The 18,917-nt window shown below is 47.7% G+C and overlaps 1 protein-coding gene and 1 non-coding gene across 3 annotated transcripts in view; one reads left to right on the top strand and one right to left on the bottom strand.

The window, feature by feature from the left end:
- Positions 1-16,188, top strand: part of ALDH2 (aldehyde dehydrogenase 2 family member) — a 30,263-nt gene extending 14,075 nt beyond the window's left edge. The window contains exons 4-13 of one of the 2 annotated variants that reach the window (XM_026514892.3): positions 242-321; positions 2,488-2,599; positions 3,105-3,233; positions 3,672-3,785; positions 5,479-5,581; positions 6,151-6,335; positions 8,948-9,112; positions 10,773-10,930; positions 12,886-13,000; positions 15,754-16,188. In XM_026514892.3, the coding sequence (XP_026370677.2) occupies positions 242-321; positions 2,488-2,599; positions 3,105-3,233; positions 3,672-3,785; positions 5,479-5,581; positions 6,151-6,335; positions 8,948-9,112; positions 10,773-10,930; positions 12,886-13,000; positions 15,754-15,786 (1,194 nt within the window). In that variant the 3' untranslated portion in view covers positions 15,787-16,188. Of the gene's footprint in view, positions 1-241; positions 322-2,487; positions 2,600-3,104; positions 3,234-3,671; positions 3,786-5,478; positions 5,582-6,150; positions 6,336-8,947; positions 9,113-10,772; positions 10,931-12,885 lie in introns of both variants that reach the window. The other variant, XM_057306076.1, reaches the window with a different exon arrangement.
- LOC113267121 (U6 spliceosomal RNA) lies at positions 8,573-8,678 on the bottom strand. The gene has a single exon (XR_003320599.1). It is a non-coding gene; the product is annotated as a U6 spliceosomal RNA (small nuclear RNA).
- Positions 16,189-18,917: the final 2,729 nt, after the last annotated feature.

Raw genomic sequence — 18,917 nt, 5'->3', positions numbered from 1 at the left:
AAACACGTGCATGTGAAATGACCGCATAAGAAGTTGGTGCACCATTCCTCTCCCCACCCCTCACTCTCTGTCTTTGGAGAGGGAGGGGCCATGGGCCAGAAATGTCACGGCATTCAGTGGCACAAAGTGGCCCATCAGCCCTTCTTGGTCTGTGCTGCGCTTCAGCAATGGTCGTCACCGATGGCTTTGATTCAGTCTGGTGCCTGCACGTCTGTGCTGACCTTTCTTTCTCTTTTCTCAGGCCTTGGAGACCCTGGATAACGGCAAGCCCTATGTCATCTCCTACCTGGTGGATCTGGACATGGTCCTCAAATGCTTCCGGTACGGGCTTAGGTTTCCTGCTCTTTTTTCTGGCCATGCCCCAGAGGAGCAGGTGTTGTGGGGGCCAGAAATAAAATAATTTAACAGGATCACAGGAAGTGGGGAAACATGTTCTATCAGACTCCATCTTATGAGAAAATCCCTCAATATCAAAGTTATAACTTACTCATAAGCATTTTCTCTTTCTTCTCAGGGCCGTTTCAGTCATTTCTATGTTAGATGGAATCTGTCCATTTCATGTAGGTTATCTCATTTGTTGGCTAAGTTGTTCATATATTCTCTTTATAAGCCTTTTTATCTCTGTAAGTCCAGTGGTAATGTTCCCATTTTCATTTCGGTTTTCAGTTGTTTGTGTCTTCTGCCTTTTTTTCTTAGTCTCGTGGAAGGTTTGTCAGTCTGGTGAGTTTTCAAAGAACCCACTTTTGGTTTTGTTGATTTCCTCTATTGTTTTCCTGTTCTCCATTTCATCTGTCTCTGCTCTAGTCTTTATCATTTCTTGCAAGCTTTGGAATTAGTTTAATCAAACATCTTAATGACCGGGACATGCAGGATGAGGAATAAGAGCTTTGTTGGGGTCTTTGGGGCTGCAGGTAACAAAGCCTTGGCCTGACTCAGGCACTGCAGAGAGTCAGGCGTCTGAAATCCAGAAGGCCGCTGAGCCTCACTGTGGTCCGTCTCAGCCCTCCTGCTTCATTCTTTGCTCAGTTACCCCCTGGCCGTTGTCAGGGCCAGTGTGTGTGCTGGAACCTGGCTGCCCACACCTGGGCTTGCTTCTGTATGTGTGATCCTACCGACCACACCGCGGTCCCTTATCCTAGTGCCAAATGCCAAAGTCTTAATGCCAGCCTCAGGGGCCACCTGCCACCCTGATTGGCTGGCCTCGAGTCTGACCAGCTATGGTCCAGGTGGACAGATCATTGTACAAATAACAAGTACTCCCCTGTGACCCTGTGGACAGAGGTGGAGGGGAAGAAGCTGTGCCAGAAAAGTAGGGGTTGGACAACATAATGGGTTCTCAACCAGGGTAGTTAGTCACGTCTCCCAGGTGACCGCTGGCAATGCCTGGAGACACTTTTGGTTGTCACAGCACAGGGGGAAAGGGTGCTACTGGTATCTAGTGCATAGAGGTCAGGGAGGCTGCTAAAAAGCCTACAGTGCACAGCACGGCCCGCACAGCAAAGAATCTTCCAGCCCCATATGACCGCAGTGCCAAGTTTAGAATGCTGTGCGAGGATGCCCCAGAGAGAGCCTCCTGGTGAAGCTCAGGCTGTCCTGTGCCCTCCTGAGCTTTAGGAATATGCCTTTGTGCTGATTAGGTAACCATTCTGGGGCCTGCAAAACATATGTCATACAGACTGGGAGGCAGGGAGTGGTGCTGCCTTCCCTTGTAGAGATTGGCAACTCCCTGGCTGTTTTTCTCTCCAGGATCACAGACCCATGTTTGAAGCCAGGTCAGCGTGGGGCTCAGACTCGCGTTGCCATCCCACTCATTTCAGAACTTTTCCTTTTACCCCACGTTTCATCTTTGCCCTCCTCTCATTTTTCCTACTTCCCTGAAAATGTCACCATTACATGCTGAAAACACACGCTGCTCTTTTCTCCCCCGTGCCAATGTGCTGGGCTTTACTGCCTCCCGTGTCCCTGTGTGTCTAGATGGGAGGCTTTACAAGGGGCTGGGCCAGTTGAGGATTTATTTCTGGTGGCCGTTCCTTCAGTCCTACTTTGGGATCTGCATACAGGAAGTGCTGGCTGTGAGAGAGGCTTTCACTTCCTTACCATGTCCAGCCCACGGTTCTCAAATACTAATCGGTGGTGCTGGGCTGCTTTAACATAGTGTAATAAATCCGAATGTGTATGAAAAATACCGATTCCTGGGAATCGGTGTCGGAGCTCCAGACTGAGTAGGTTGGAAGTGGGTGCCTGGAACATGGTGTTTTTTATAAGCATCCCAGGTGATTCTGAGGCTCAAAGTTTAGTTGCCCAGAGTGGATTATTGTGACCCTAGCAGTTAACCAGGAAATCTTTCTGGGAGTAAGCCAAGAGCAAGGGAAGTTGGGCTTGTTTGGGCCTTACAAGGGGCCTGTTTGAGTCTTCTCTTTGGGCCAGGGTATACAGGGGTCCCTGACAGTCATTGATTAAGCTTGGATTTCTTTTTTTTTTTTTAAGTTATTATGCTGGCTGGGCTGATAAGTACCACGGGAAAACCATTCCCATTGACGGGGACTTCTTCAGCTATACCCGCCATGAACCCATCGGGGTGTGCGGGCAGATCATTCCGGTGAGTGTTCAGCTCCTATTAAACAAGGGAAGGTTTCTCAGGAGTGCCTTGAGATGCAGCGATCTCCGACAGGCTGATTGCTGAGGTGGGAGGGTCTGCGGGCTGCTGTCGGAAGGCGGCCTGGGTGGTGGGTGAGAACACAGGCTTTAACAAAGCCAACTGGTGCTGCCCTGAGTGCACTCTGACTTTGGGCAAATCATTGATCCCTATAAGACTCGGTTTCCGTATCTTAAAAGCGGAAGGGAACACAGCACCGTCTTAGGGCAGGAGGGGGGATAAAATGCAACAACACAGCACCGAGCCTAGCATGGGAAAAGCTCTAAAGAGCCTGAGTCGCTCTTGCTCCTGCCCGCCTGCCTTGTCCATCTGTCCTCTACTCACAGCTGAGTTGTGGGGGCAGCACAAGGGCTCAGAGAAGTCGCTGTGGCTTCTCCCCGGGCTGCCACCTGTCCTGGCCAGCACAGCTCTCAGCTTCGGTTCCAGGAGCAGTTGTTGTGTTTTGCAGTGGAACTTCCCGCTCCTGATGCAAGCCTGGAAACTGGCCCCAGCCCTGGCGACCGGAAACGTGGTTGTGATGAAGGTAGCTGAGCAGACTCCACTCACCGCCCTCTATGTGGCCAACCTGATTAAGGAGGTGTGTGGTTGGTGTCTGTCTTGAACTCTGAGTGCCCTTGTACAGGCTTGCTCCTTGGGGGTACTTAGGAGGGGCTTTGGAGGCCCCAAAGTGGGGCAGGTGTTTGTAGAGCAGGGATTGAGTCTCCTTCCAGTCCCCCGTACCTCATCACAGGCCAGCCGAAATGGCGCCCCCCTTACTTGTTCTCTGCACTGAGCTTCACTGCCAGACCCCTTTGAAGAGTGCCACTGGGGAGGGACAATAGCCGCAGGGAACCCTGAAAAGCAGGTTCTCTGCTGTGCCATTTGGAATTCCTGATCAGTGCCCCACGGACTGGTGTCTGCTTGCCTGGGTACAGGGCAAGCTGCTTTAGCCTCTCTAGGAGGGGTATGTGTTCTTCTGTCCAAGCCCTTTGGAGCAGGAGAATGACGCCCAGTGTCCCTAACTGTTTGTCCACAGGCTGGCTTTCCCCCTGGAGTGGTCAATATTATTCCTGGGTTTGGCCCCACAGCTGGGGCTGCCATCGCCTCCCATGAGGATGTGGACAAAGTGGCCTTCACAGGCTCCACCGAGGTAAGGCATCATTAGGACCTCAAGCCTGTGGCATATTTGGCCCAAGTTCCCACTGTCCTCAAAGGAGGACACATTGAAGATTCACCTCTGGGTACTGTGTGGAGGGTCCCCCAAGACTGCCTCTGAGGAGCTCGAGTGAGGGGCCCCATGTATGCCAGCAGTGGCTGTTGGGGTGAGCCCTCTGTGGGTTGGTTGACACTCTGGCTGCTGTTGTGGGGCCAGCATCCCACGTGGAATAAAGAGGCCGAGACCGTCTAGACCTCATGAAGCCCAGGGCTGACAGCCTGCCCAGGGTCAAAGCCCTTCGGCTGTGTCAGGCTCCCACCACTGCCCTGACAATTATAGAGTGTGGGCTTCAGAAAGACAGGAGTTCAAATCCCAGCTTTGCCATTATGACATGGGGTGATTCACATGTCTTCGGAGCTCCATTTGTTGTCTTTAAAATGAGGATGGCAATATGGAGGCGGTAGAGACAGTACGTACGGTGTAGTGGGAAGATCAGGTGCCCCAGAGTCTTACTGTTTCACTGGCACTCACTAGCTCTGCGGTCTCGGGCATGTCACTTAGGCTCCCGAAGCCTCTGTTTCATCTGTAAAATGGGGATGGTAAGTGTACCCTCCTCACAGGATTGGAGTGAGGGGGATGAAGCTTATGAGGTGATCAGCAAAGGTCATGCTCAGAGTAAGTGCTCAGGGAGGGAATGAGTGAGTGAGTGAGGGGTATCATGCTGCTGTGTGCCAGGCCCTGGAGAAACAAGGACAAGTAAGACATCTAGTGATTCCTTCAGCATCGTCTCTTTCGAAGCAGGGACAGAATTCCTTCTGAAGAGGAACCTTTTCCTCTCCGTGAATTTTTGGGAGGCTTCATCGCATGGCTCCAGAGAAGGCACAATGAATAATGTAATGAATGTGCTCTTCAAACCGTTCCCCCGGAGATAGCTGCCGTTCAGCATTCAGTCTGTGTGCGGTGATGATGGTTCCTGAAGGGCAGAACAGAGCCCAAGATAGCACGTCCCAGCTCTTTCCTTGCTTTGCTACTGCCCAAATTAATGCCTCGAGGTGATGTTGAGAATCTCACAGAGGGGAGATGGTTTCCTGACAGAGATAAAGATTTGTTCATTCAAATAGGTTCAGGGCGGCTCTGTGCCAGGCTCTGGGAATAAGGAGGTGAGGAGCACCCCATCGTTGCCCCCACAGAGCGTGCCATGGGCTGGGGGACCACACTCACAACACTGTGGGAAGGGGGCACGATAGTGGTTTGACCTGGTGATGGATTCACGCTGCCCGAGTGTGAATTCTGATTCCACATTCACCAGCTGTGTGACTTTGGGCAAGTGACTTGACCACTCTGAGCCGCAGCTCCCACATTTCTAAAGCAAGGCAAAGAGCCGTACCTATCTTTGAGGCCATTGCAAGGATTGAACTAAATGGACACAAAGCACTTGGCACAGTGTCTGGTATGTAGGGTGCTTGGTATATAGAAGCCATATTGCTCACGTGGTTACCATCACTCTCGTCCTGGAAGCTCAGAGGGGTAGGGCAGCAGTGGTAAGTGAATAGCTAGACTGGGTGAAATTCTCCAGATCTCTTGTAGTCCAGCTGCTCCCTCATGTTGTGGGGTTCTCTGTCTAGAAGAGCATTTGGTTCTTCCTTCCTCCTCCTCAGAGCTTATCTGTGTTTCTGCTTCCCCATAGGTTGGCCACCTAATCCAAGTTGCTGCAGGGAGCAGTAACCTCAAGAGAGTGACCCTGGAGCTGGGTGGAAAGAGCCCCAATATCATCATGTCAGATGCAGACAGTAAGGTTCTTGTGGGGAGGAGGTGTGGGGCAAAGGCAGCCACTAGCTGTCCATACCGTGGCTCCACTCACTTCTGGGAGCTTCAGCAACCACTGGACTCAGTGTCTGCCCCCCAGGCCTCAGGATAAAGGTTAGAGTCTGCAGCATGGCCCTCCAGCCTGCATGACCTGGTCTCTCCCCGGCTTCTCTCCTCTTTGCTCTCCATCATCCAGCCGGGCTGTGCTACTTAGTTGCCCAGCCATACTGCATGCTTTCTCTCGGAGCAGACTGCTCCTCCTCCCTCATATTCCCTTTTCCTGGTCCTGCTGAGGCACCCCCTGATTTGCCCTCCCCTGACTGCTGTGGGCTGGCTGGGTGGGTCCTGCCGCCACCCTTGTGTCTGTTACCATGGAGGGCTGTGACCTCCTCTCTGTGTCTGTCCGCTGGGTGGCCATACCCCAAGAAGGGAGAGAGCAGGTCTGTCCTGGTCGGCGCGCTATTGGCGGCATGAACAGGTTAAGACGATAAGCAGACACTAGGGCTAGGATCATTCTCCATCTCTTCTCATGGTTGCCCTTCTGCCTCCCTAGTGAACTGGGCTGTGGAGCAGGCCCACTTCGCCCTGTTCTTCAACCAGGGTCAGTGCTGCTGTGCGGGCTCCCGGACCTTTGTGCAAGAAGATGTGTACTCTGAGTTTGTGGAGCGGAGTGTTGCCCGGGCCAAGTCTCGTGTAGTTGGGAACCCCTTTGATAGCCAGACTGAGCAGGGGCCGCAGGTAAGCCCGGCTGCTGCAGATGGGTCTGGGTGTCCGGAGGCAGCATGGAGAGGCAAAAGGGGACTCAGACTCAGAGGCAGGCAGGTTTGGCTTCAAGTCTGAGCTCTGCCATGTGCCAGCTGTGTGTCCCTGGGAAGCCACATGCCCTCTCTGAGCCACTGTTCTCTCATCTGTAATATCCACCTTTCCTGATTCACAGGCTGGCTTTGAAGTGGAAATCAATAATGGAAACCAATTTGTAAATTTCATACACACAATAAATATTAGGAGTGTCTGTGTAAAAAGGAATGCATGCTTCCTGGACCTTGGCCATCCATAAACATGCATCTTCCAGAAGGACACACACATATCTGTTAACTGTGGTTATCTCTGGGGAGTGGGGCAGAGGGCCATGGCCTGGGTAGCAGAGGGACTTTACATCCCTTTATGCTATTCTGCAATGTTTGATTTTATGTATATATATTTTTTGAATCATAAGCATATATTCATTTTAATCAAAACCACAGTCAATAGGAATTACAAGAAGAAGAAATACAGTGCCTCTGCCCACCATTTCCTCTCATGTCCTGGCCCTTATTCCAGCACTGTTCTTAGACCCTGCCTGTCCTGGGCTCTCTCTCCATAGGATCCTGTACTGGCCTCCCCCAGCAGCCCCCCCCCCCAAAAAGCAAGGAGTCCACAGGGTCAGGGGTGCTCCCAGCTCCCACTGGTCCCTGTGCCCACTTTCTGGGGCCCATGGGAGCCTCTCTACAGGCTCCATCCTTCTGAGGGTGTCTGCTGCTGGCGTCTTCTCCCCAGCCTCCAGGGCTGGCCAAGACCAGTCTTTTTTTTTTTTTTTTTTTTTAAATTAATAGACTTACTTTTTAGAGCAGTTTAGGTTTATAGAAAAATGGGCAGAAAGTACGAAGTTCCCTTTACCCCCCACCCGTCCCCTCTAGTTTACCTGATTATTGACATCTTGCATTAGTGTGGTACATTTGGTATAACTGATGAGCCAGTATGGTATATTATTATTAACTAAAGTCTATAGTTGATTTTAGGGTTCACTCTTGGTGTTGCATTCTGTGGGTGTGGACAAATATATCAAGACACGTACCCACCATTGCAGTATCATACAGAATAGTCGCGCTGCCCTAAAATTCCCCTGTGCTCCATCTATTCATCCCTCCCCTCCCCCAACCCTAGACAACCAATGATCTGTTTACTGTCTCCATAGTTTTGCCTTTTCCAGAATGTCATATAGCTGGAATCATATAGTATGTAGCCTTTACAGATTGGCTTCTTTTACTTAACAATGTGCATTTAAGTTTCCTCCATGTCTTTTTGTGACATGATAGCTTACTCCTTTTTATGACTGAGGAATATACCATTGTATAGACATACCACATTTTCCTTACCTACTTATCTGCCGACGGATAATTGGGTTGTTTCCACTTTTTGGCTATTGTGAATAGTGCTACTATGAATCCCAGCATCTTTTTTTCTCTCCTGTTTGTGGCTATTTAATTAGTAACTTGCATAAAAATTGTAATAAAAAGTGTTTAAAGGAAAAAATAAGACCCCCTAGGCTTCCTTCCATGTCTATTCCCCATAGATAACTACACATGCGCGCGCACACACACACACACACACACAGAGTTACGTTTTTGTATGTTTGTTTTAACAAAAATAGGACTAAATAACATATTCTACAAGCTTTCCCCACCTTTACAGAATACCTTAGGCTATCTTTCTGTGTCAGTTCCCAGATTTTTTTTTTTTTTAAACTGGGCTCTATGCCCAGTGGGAGGCTTGAACTCATGACCCTGAGATCAAGAGTCCCATGCTTTACCGGCTGAGCCAGCCAGGCGCCTCACACGGATCTGTTACTAACAAGGACACGATATATATTAAATACACATAAATTATTTTAGCCAGCCCCTCTACTGATGTCTACTTAGAACTGTTTCTGTTTTTGACTTTTACAAAGTGCTCCTCAGTGACTATCCTTGTTTAGATCCTGTTGTGACGCGTAGAATAAATTCCTGGAAGTTAAATAGCTGGGTCAAAGGGTGTAAGTATTTCATTTTTTGACCGATATTAATAAAGTACCTGCCAAAAGGGCTGTACCAGCTTATAGGCCTTTTTTTAAATTGAGATACAACTGACACATTGTATGAGTCCTTCTAAGAGCATATCAATATTAGAATGTATGTAACATACCCTTGTCATCAGTGTATTTTCTTCTTATCACTTTTCATGATCTGGAACGCTTCATGAATCTGTGTGTCATCCTTGGGCAGAGGCCATGCTAATCTCCGTATGGTTCCAGTTTTAGTGTGTGTGCTGCTGAAGCAAAAGCACATTTATTTTCTCACTATTTTAAATTCTTAGTAACTTTATAATTGAAAATAAAAACAATGGGTTTGATATGCATTTCTTTGAGGACTACTGAAGTTGGTTGAACCTCCTCTCATGTTTATCGGCCCTTCTAGCTCCTCTTCTGAGGCCTATTTATTCCGAAGTCTGGCTTTTGCTCAGTTGTCTCATTCACTGCCCGTGTGGTTCTAAGCCTAAAGCGAGGAGAGGTCTGGCTCTAGCATCTCTGAAACTTTGGACTTCTTTTCCCACAGGTGGACGAAACTCAGTTTAAGAAGGTCCTTGGTTATATCAAATCTGGGAAGGAGGAGGGGGCGAAGCTGCTGTGCGGTGGAGGGGCGGCTGCTGACCGTGGCTACTTCATCCAGCCCACTGTGTTTGGAGACGTGCAAGACAGCATGACTATCGCCAGGGAGGAGGTTAGCATGGGGCCAGAACTCTGGGGAAGGTTCTTAGGAGAAGTGGACAGTTAAGTGTGGCGTCTTCATAGCTGGCTTTGGGCCAAATCCTGGCTCTATGCCTAAGACAAATTATTTACAATTCTATCTGATCTGGTTGCTCTCTTCTTCCACCTCTTATGGCAACCTCCTGATGGGGAGAACTTCCAAATTCCCTTGCCCAGTTTCCGGGCCCTTTGTGTTGTGGTCCTGCAAGCCATGGGTCAAGGAATGGTTTTGCTCAGCCCTTTTATGATCTTCATATAAGGAGGACACTGGACTAGACCAAAGGGCTGTGTCTTCTTCACATGGCAAGGTGCCCGATGTTCTCCCCCTCAGCACTCATTATGAACGCAGGGCAGGGGCTCTGGCTCACTCATTCATTCATTTCATAAATATTTATTGAATGCCTGCTATGTGCCAGGCTATCTACAGACCCTGGAGATCCAGAGGTATCCAAGACGTGTTCCCTGCCCTCACAGGGTCCACACGCGCTCCCCTTCCACAGTGGGTTAGGCCCTTTAGAAACCTTATGCAGGGAAAATATTTCCCCTTCATGTATAATTCAAAATAAAATAATATGAAAATGCAAAATCAGGGCAAGAAAGTCCAACAGAGTTCTGCCTCTTTCCCCATCATGACTACTTTGATGCTTTTTTTGAAATCTCAAACATCACTTTCCCAGAAGGGCGGGGGTGCCTCTGCTTTGCCAGTGCCCGAAGCACACGACGCCCCATCTCGCAGTCCAGCTCCAACCATGATGAGCTCCTGGCACTCTTCTCCTGCCTCTGTCTTGACACTCCCCAGGCAGTCCTAGAATCAGCCATTTCTTCAAGAAGTCCTGGTTCCTTTTAGTGGAAAGTGGGATTTCATGAGGATGGTGCTGGGTGTGTTTATGCCTGGAACTCCATTTCCCTTCTCCCTGCTTCCTACCTCCACTCTGGTTTGGTCAGTATCACACCACACAGTTCTGCAAAGCCTCACCCCTCCCCTCTACTCGGTCTGTCCAGGAGCTCCTGTGGACTCCCAGCGCTCATTACATTGCTTGTAATGGTTCCTTCTAATGCCCTGATTAAGCAGGACCACCTACACTGCACTCCCCCAGGGCTCTGCCGAGATAGGGCTGAGAGTGGCTGCACCCTGACAGCAGCCCGCACATTTGGCCTCTGTGGCTTGGCTTTTGAATCTCATTCTCCACTAAAAAGGACTGGATTCCTTGAAGAAATGGCTCATGCCAGGAATAAGGCAGGGAAAGTACAAGATAAACTTGGATGTCTTGAGAGCAGAGACCCTGTTTCATTCACAATTACTGCTTCAGCTTTTAGTGTGTGCCTTGCTGAAAAACTGATGTAAATTCTTTGAAACTAAATCTACGTGTAACATGCCAGAAACCCCTATCATGCAGGATTGTTCAGAAATAAGATCAGCTATGTAAAGCACATGGCATATAAATATAGCCCATCCCCATTAGCTTCCTTGCCTTTGTGTTTCATTGAGCTTGGGAGCTACTGTCTCCCTGTGGAACTCTTAGGGTATGTCTGGGTGCTCGATCTAGAATGATCTGCTCGGCATTGTGAAAGCTGGATGGCACGTGGTTTCCATGTCTGCTACACCCTTCTAACTGTGCACTCTCTTACCCCAGATCTTTGGGCCGGTGATGCAGATTCTGAAGTTCAAAACCATAGAGGAAGTCATTGGGAGAGCCAACAACTCCAAGTATGGGCTGGCTGCAGCTATCTTCACCAAGGACTTGGACAAGGCCAATTATCTGTCCCAAGCCCTGCAGGCTGGCACTGTGTGGTAAGAGCCTCCTGGCAACCCCTCAGAGCCCAGACAGGGATCCCCAAGCCAGGGTCTTCTGGAATCTAGTGCTCACCCAGAATTTGGGGTGCTGGGCTCAGTTCCTCCTGGGTCAGGGTGTGGTAAAGCAGACAGATATTTCCCATCCCCTCTCCTCTAGGAGATTAAACTTCCCTCTAGTACATATGCTCATTCAGCTTTGTTCTCAGGCAAACAGGTGGATGAGTGGGGTGGGGCCTCCTTACCAAGTGAACAAGAGCAGAGGACCAGAGCCGAGGGCCTACAACTGTGTGTAATACTGGTCTTAAGAGCTTAGCACCTACTTCACACCCACTGGGATGGCTGTAATTTAAAAAAAAACAGAAAATACCAAGTGTTGATGAGGATGTGGAGAAATTTGAACCTTCACATATTGCTGGTGGGAATATAAAATGTTGCAGCCATCATGGGAAACAGTCTGGCAGCTCCTCAGCAAGTTAAATGTAGAATTATCATAGGATCCAGCAATTCTACTCCTTAGTATGTATGCTCAAGAGAGATAAAAACCTCTATCTACACAAAAAAGTACACCTGAAGGTCACCTGGGTGGCTCAGTTGGTTAATTGTCTGCCTTCGGCTCAGGTCATGGTCCCAGGGTCCTGGGATTGAGCCCCATGTCAGGCTGTCTGCTCAGCAGGGAGCCTGCTTCTCCCTCTCTCTCTTCCTGCTTGCTGCTCCCTCTGCTTATGCTCTCTCTATCAAATAAATAAATAAATAAATAAATAAAATCTTAAAAAAAAAAAGTATAGCTGAATGTTCATACCAGATTATTGACAATATTCAAAAGGTGGAGACAACCAAAATGTCCATTAGTTGATGAATGGATACACAACATGTGGTCTATCCACGCAATGGAATGTCATTCAGCCACAAAAAAGGGATAAAGTGCTGATACATTTTACAAACATAGATGAACCTTGAAAATGTGTTACTAAGTGAAAGAAGCCAGACACTAAAGGCCACATATTGTGTGATTCCATGTATATGAAATGTCCAGAATAGGCAAATCCATAGAGACAGAAAGTAGATTAGGGGCTTCCAGGGGCTAGAGGAGGGGGGAGTGGGGAGTAACTGCTTATTGGGTGCAGGATTCTTTATGGGGTGATAGAAATGTTCCGGAATTAGATGGAGGTGATGATTGTACCGCACTGTGAATCTGCTATATCCACTGAATTGTGCACCTGAAAGTGGTGAATTTTAAATTCAACTAAAATTTAATAATTTTTAGAGGCTCCTGGGTGGCTCAGTTGGTTAAGCATCTGCCTTCGGCTCCGGTCATGATCTCAGGGACCTGGGATCAAGTCCCACGTCAGGCTCTCTGCTCAACACGGAGTCGTCCTCTCCCTCTCCCTTTTCCTCTGTGCGCGCTCTCTCTCTCTCTCTCAAATAAATTTTAAAAAACAATTTTTTTGAAGATTTTATTTATTTATTTGACAGAGAGAGATACAGACAGCGAGAGAGGGAACACAAGCAGGGGGAGTGAGAGAGGAAGAAGCAGGCTCCCTGCAGAGCAGGGAGCCCGATGTGGGGCTAGATCCTGGGACTCTGGGATCAGGCCCTGAGCCGAAGGCAGACGCTTAACGACTGAGCCACCTAGGCGCCCCTAAAAAAAGCAAATTTAATAATTTTTAAAAACTGCATAAAAAGTACCTAATTAGCAAAAACGACTCATTAAAATGTGAAGCTATGATGTGGTACACCTGTTACTAACATTCATCTGTGACCACATCATGAGGGGTGATGACTTATGGCTTTATTTTATGTGGTTTGCTTTTGGCTCCTACGTGGCTGGTTATAACTGTGGTTTGACCCATCCATTTTTCCTCAGTAATATTTTAGAGCCATTCAGGAGGTTGGAGGGTTATGACACACATATCTCCTACAAGTTACTTCTGAAATCTTGTTTCACATTATAGGGTCAACTGCTATGATGTGTTCGGGGCCCAGTCACCGTTCGGTGGCTACAAGATGTCTGGGAGCGGCCGGGAGCTAGGAGAGTATGGGCTGCAGGCATACACCGAAGTGAAAACTGTGAGTATGGGCGTCTTCTCAGCTCTCCCTCGTGCTGGACTCCAACAGTACTTATTACTAGTTTCTTGTTTTAAGCCACAGAAGCTACAGGAAAGGGTGATGACCCAGTCTCTGCTCTGTCTCATGAGAAATAACTTGGGACCTGGCCATCACTCTGCCTACACTGTTCTTTGCTAGGCTTTGTTATGTTCCAAGTTCTGTAAGACTTGAGAGGAAGGAAAGATCCTAGTGAGCCGAGGCAGTGGGGAAAAGCTTCTAATAAGAATCGAGCTGTGAGGCATTAGAGACCAAGGGCCATAAATACACCAATATCCTTTGATTTCATAATGTCAGTGATGGGAATATAGCCTGAAGGACTAATCAGAAATACAAAGAAAGTGTTATTCCATAAATACTCATCACAACATTATCTCTCAAGGAAGAAAAAGTCAAATGTAACCTAAATGCCCAATAAAGTATGGAACACCCAAATCGTGGTTTACTAAGGAGCCATTAAAAATATTTTTGTAGGGGGAGCCTGGGTGGCGCAGTCGGTTGGGCGTCTGACTCTTGGTTTTGGCTCAGGTCATGATCTCAGGGTCGTGAGCTTGAGCCCCATGTTGGGCTACATGCTCAGCACACAGTCTAACTGAGGGTTCTCTCTCCCTCCCTCCTCCCCACCACTGGCCTGCTCTCTCCCTCTCTCAAATAAATAAATAAATAAATCTTTAAAAATATATTTTTGTAGGATCTTTGACATGGAAAATCATCATCCTTTAAAGTGAAAAGACAGGAGACAAAGTAATACATGCAGTATAAGCCCAGTTTAAAGGTTATATATACAGGGGCGCCTGGGTGGTGCAGTCATTAAGCGCCTGCCTTCGGCTCAGGGCCTGATCCCAGAGTCCTGGGATCGAGCCCCACGTGAGGCTCCTCCGCTGGGAGCCTGCTTCTTCCTCTCCCACTCCCCCTGCCTGTGTTCCCTCTCTCTCTGGCTGTCTCTCTCTGTCAAATACATAAATAAAATATTTTTTTTAAAAAAAAGGTTATATATACATATATATACTCATTCAGGTACCTTTATTTATAACTATGCAAAAGACAGGAAAGAAAGGCACCGAAGTGAAAATAATTTTCTTTACAGTGGACACTAATTACTAATTACAGTTTAACCAGGCAACAGACTCATAAGTGATATTTAAAGAAGAGAGTAATGGGCTGAGTTGGGCTTTCCCGGGATTGGGAAGGAGAAGGCTCAGGGCAAGCAAATCAGCCAGGGGAAGCAGGGTGAGAAGGGCAGACAGTGGTTTTCGTTCAATACTCAGTAGTAAGCCACAGACTGTGCTCTCAAGAAGCTTGTTGGAATAAACTAAACCTGTTTGCTTATTTATTTAAAATTGTCCCAGGGGCACCTGGGTGGCTCAGTTGGTTAAGCCTCTGCCTTTGGCTCAGGTCACGGTCCCCAGGTCCTGGGTTCGAGCCCCTCGTTGGGCTCTGTGCTCAGCAGAGCAGTGTGTTTCTCCTTCTTCCTTTGCCCCTGGTCGTGTGCTCTCTCACTCATTCTTTCTCTCAAATAAATAAATAAATAAATAAAATCTTTTAAAAATAAATAAATAAAATTGTCCCATATAAGAGGCGAGACTGAGATTTGAACCTGACATTGGCCTATAACTGTTCATCAAAATGGTGATGAGATTATTTAGGTGTGTGTGGTGGTGGGGGCGGTGGTCTAGGACTGAGCCCCATGAGTCGCAGTGTCAGGAGTGCCTGGAGGGCCGTGGGAGGGAGAGCCCAAAAAGAGGAGGCTTGAGTTGAGGTGGTTCGTGGGAGAATCCAAGTGTAAGCTGCTGATGCTGGAGGCCTCCCACACTGGGATGTTGGGGAGAATGGGAAGAAGCTTTTGAAGAAAAGAAGTGGCAGGACTTGATGGCTGCAGGCGAAGGAGACAAAAGCTGCTTCCGCCCCATGCCAGGCACTGTGCTTTGAGCTTGTGATAAAGATGCCAATATTTTGAGCCTGGGGAACTCAAGTGATAATCCTAAGAAAAATAGGATTAAAAACTTTTCAGAAGAGAATTCAGGTTTGCAAGGGGAACTGCTGAGAAAATGTCTTCTTCTGAACTCATCTTTACTGAGAGCTTACTTTGTGCCAGAATCTGCTAGACTTCCTTATGCAGGTTATCTCAATCAATGCTCACAGCAACCCCAGGAAGGAGATTCTGTCCTTGTCCCATCCTACAGATGAGGAAGCGAGGCACACAGAGGTGAAGTCCTTTCCCAGTAAAGCTGGATTTAACCCCAAATCCATCTGAGCCTGGAATCTTCCCACTTAGCACGAGAAACCTGTGAGCTTTAGCATGTTATTTTTTCCCTTCCTTCGATTCCTTTGGAGGAAAATATGGATGTAGGTCAGGGTGTCTCAAGCTCAGCACTACTGACATTTGGGCCTGTGTAATTCTTTGTTGTGGGGTTTGTCCTGTGCAGCGTGGGGCGTTCGATGAGCAGCTTCCTGACTAAGGATTCCTACTAGATGCCATAGCAATCCTGCCCTCTTCTGCCCCACGACAATCAAAAATGACTGGATTAAGGGGAGGCAGAGAGTTCTCACGCAGAACAGGGCCCTAGCTATGTCCCTGGGATTAGCCAGTTGGCCATCAAGCTATCAGAAGTAAAGGAAGCCCTTGTGTTCGTCCTTGGGCAGCACCCCAGCTGAGAGAGACCACAGATCACAGGGAAACATGAAGATTTAACAGCTGCTCTGCACCCCTCCTACAGGTCACGGTCAAAGTGCCTCAGAAGAACTCCTGAAGAATTGGGCCGACTCCCTCCCTCATCCAGCAGCGGAGGCCGAGGACATCAGCAGCAAAACCAAGAAAAATGACCCTTGCATGCTAAAAGTCTTAAAAGAGAAATTCTCTCACAAAATCTCTTGATCAAGAAAGTCTCAGACCTTGAATTGATAGATGGGGTGGTGTGGGGCAGAGTACCGGGAAAGGCTTTTACACGCCAGCACTGCTACTAGCTTTCAGGCTGATTTTTTCAAAACTAGATTCAAATGTCTTATCCTTTCTATCTGATAGACTTCTGTAACTTGCCTTTATAGGGGAACAAAAAGCCATTGTTCATACTTGTACTAACAGGTCGGGGCAACAGCTAGTGCCTTCCTCTGTATTCTGGACTAAAATTCATTAAAAACAATGCTGCTGTTCACTTTTTGGTTAACTCTTCGTCCATCTCAGTAACCCAAGGAAATACCACCACAGAGGGATGTTGTCCCCACTGTGTGTGTATGTCACACTATATACGGCTATTGCCCCTCCCCTCCTGTGGGGAAATAGCTTTCGTTTCCTACCTCCCTCGTTGTGGCTGGCCCTGTACTAAGCCCTAGGGAAGTCACTGAAACAGCACTGCCAGGATCTGCCCTCAGAGAGGGGCTGGTCAACCAGAAAAGACACACTTCATGTCCAAGGTTATTTGTCCTTGTTTTAAGTTAAAAAACTTGGGTCAGACTAAATGAGACAGGTTCATGCTGATGAATCTCATGAGATTAATTTGGAAACCAGATGTCTGTTTATTCATCTTAAGTGAGGCCTGTATTCCTGTAACCAGACCTTGTGAATCTCCCATCCAGAACATTGCCTTATTTTAGTTAAGGGACCTGTAATTAGGATTATTAGTAAATCAGGAATCCGCAGATTCCTTGGTAAGCAATGGAATCAGCAAAAAGCTGAACAGCTGTAGGAGTTTGTGAAGGTTGTGTACATATTTGGGTCACAATTTGAGAAAAAGTCTGATCCTCTCCTAAGGAAAATCCACCTTCTGTGTCATTTTTGCAGTGTCCTGGGAGTGGTGAAGCACGCTGGCTGACCCTGCCTTACTTCTCTCAGACTAAGCCACATCTTGGTCAACAATCCCTATTCCACTAAAGACCAATCTGACTTGTTTGAATAGTGCTTCATAATTTTTGTCATGTATGCAGATACCTGTATCGTTTACTTTTTTCTTTAAATTGACTCTTATTTAGATAAAAAATTAAGCACCTTGTTGCCATACATAGAAAAACTGCATTTAACTGCCATAAATAGAAGGCACCGTAAAAAAGAGGAAAGCAAAACAATGTTACTAAATTTAAAATAAGGAAATATGAATAAACTTAATCATTTAGATTATGTATGTATTGTTACATATATACAAATAAATCTACTCATTCCACAGTTGTTCATACCTGAAATCAGTGCGCCACAATGAGGAGCCTAGGACTTTAGGACCAGTGGGCAGAAACATTCCCCTTCTCGTTGCTTCAGAATGAGATGGGGTTCACTGCCAATAAAATGATTCTGTATTTTAGCTTTGATGCTAACCGGCGACAACAGTGTCACAACACATGAGGCTAGTGGCATAGGGCAGAACTTTGAACCCGTGCCTGTTCTCCCATTCTGCTTTGCGGCCTCCCAGGCTGAGGGTGGCCCGCTGTAGCTGGGATGGGCTGGTCTGCTGAGCCATCCGTCCCCGCCCTCAGGGCACGCACACCTGCTCTACCACGGGAAGTGGCAGTAAACATAGGAACAAAAAAGGAAGAGGGTGTTTTGAGAGTGTGAAAAGGGAGATGCTTGGCTTAAGCCAGCCAGCTGGAGGAAAAGATGCCACACCTTCAGGAAAAGATCACACACCTTCACACTTAACCTTCATCGTCTGTAAACATTTCTTGGGAGGTTACTGAGAGTTAGGTACTGACGATGCAAGAATGAATCAGGCACATTTATACCTCCAGAAGCTCAGAAACTGGTGAGGCAAGTCAGACTCTCAAAAGAGGTGATTATACTACAATATAGGTGCCAGGTGCAGTGACAGTGATAAGGTAATGGTGTCATGGAAGGCCAAGGAAGGCCCCTGCTGACTGCAGGCTCAGAAGAGAGCCTCCCTAGAGGGTACTCACACTGTCCTTTATTTATTCTCCAGGCCTCTTAGCAGAGGTTCAGTTCCTGAAGGCTTGAGCCTGGGTTATTTCCTTATAACTTATGCCCCTTATGTAAGTGGCAGTACCACTCCTATCTGCTTAATATTTACCCTAAGCTAAATAAAGGCATGTGAAAGTAATGGGGGACACAAAGGCAGAAGGAAATGTGGATAAAATTAAATACCTTCTAACCTGCAGCCTGACAAATACTGGAGGCAGGTGGAGTATAACGTTCCTCCAGGAAACTCCCAGCTGTCCTAACATTAGTGCTTTGCGAGAGGGAAAAACTACCTCAGCTTGACAGTGGCAAGGCCTCCAGGATGCTGTGAGTCTTCAGCATATGAAAACCCTTTTGGAACTTCCCTTAGGTTTAATTTCCCCAACCCCAAAGTATATATATATAATCAGTTGCCCTTCACAATCCTGGGGCAGCAGCTCTTTCTGCCCAAGGGTCCTGTCCGTGTGCTTTAATAGAACCACCATTTTTGCACCAAGATGTCTCAAGAATTCTTGGCCGTTGGCTCGGGCAGGCCCCCAAAAGCGCGCTACTCAGAAACTACATCATTTGGCACCCAAATGGGGCTTTAAGTCTTTTCATCCGGACTCTGAACCTTGGTGTGAACTTGGTGAGTACTTTCCTCCTCTTCCTTTACTCTCAGGGGCTTCTCAAGCAGTATGGTCTTACTGGAACACTTCCATATGGATCGCTCAGGCTGCAATCCTCTAGCCTGTGCCTACTCTACGGGGAGGAAAAAAGCCTGCCTTTTGGCTGGAAGTTAACACCCTAGCCAGGATGGTAATAAGATCCGGAAACTTGATGCCCTCTCTTTATTCCTGTCCTTATACAGAGTTGTCTGTCTTGGGCATGGGACAGTCACCTAAGTGACTAGAACAGCTGCCAACCTCAAGACTCCCATGTGAGGTTTCCTCCTCATTGGTCTAATGTGATCCCTTCCAGAACTCTGGTTGATCCCCTCCGCAG

The sequence above is a fragment of the Ursus arctos genome, unplaced genomic scaffold (genome assembly GCF_023065955.2).
Source record: "Ursus arctos isolate Adak ecotype North America unplaced genomic scaffold, UrsArc2.0 scaffold_34, whole genome shotgun sequence".
Lineage (NCBI taxonomy): Eukaryota > Metazoa > Chordata > Mammalia > Carnivora > Ursidae > Ursus > Ursus arctos.
The sequence above is the reverse complement of the archived record's forward strand: the minus strand, read 5'-3'. Positions and strand labels throughout refer to the sequence as shown.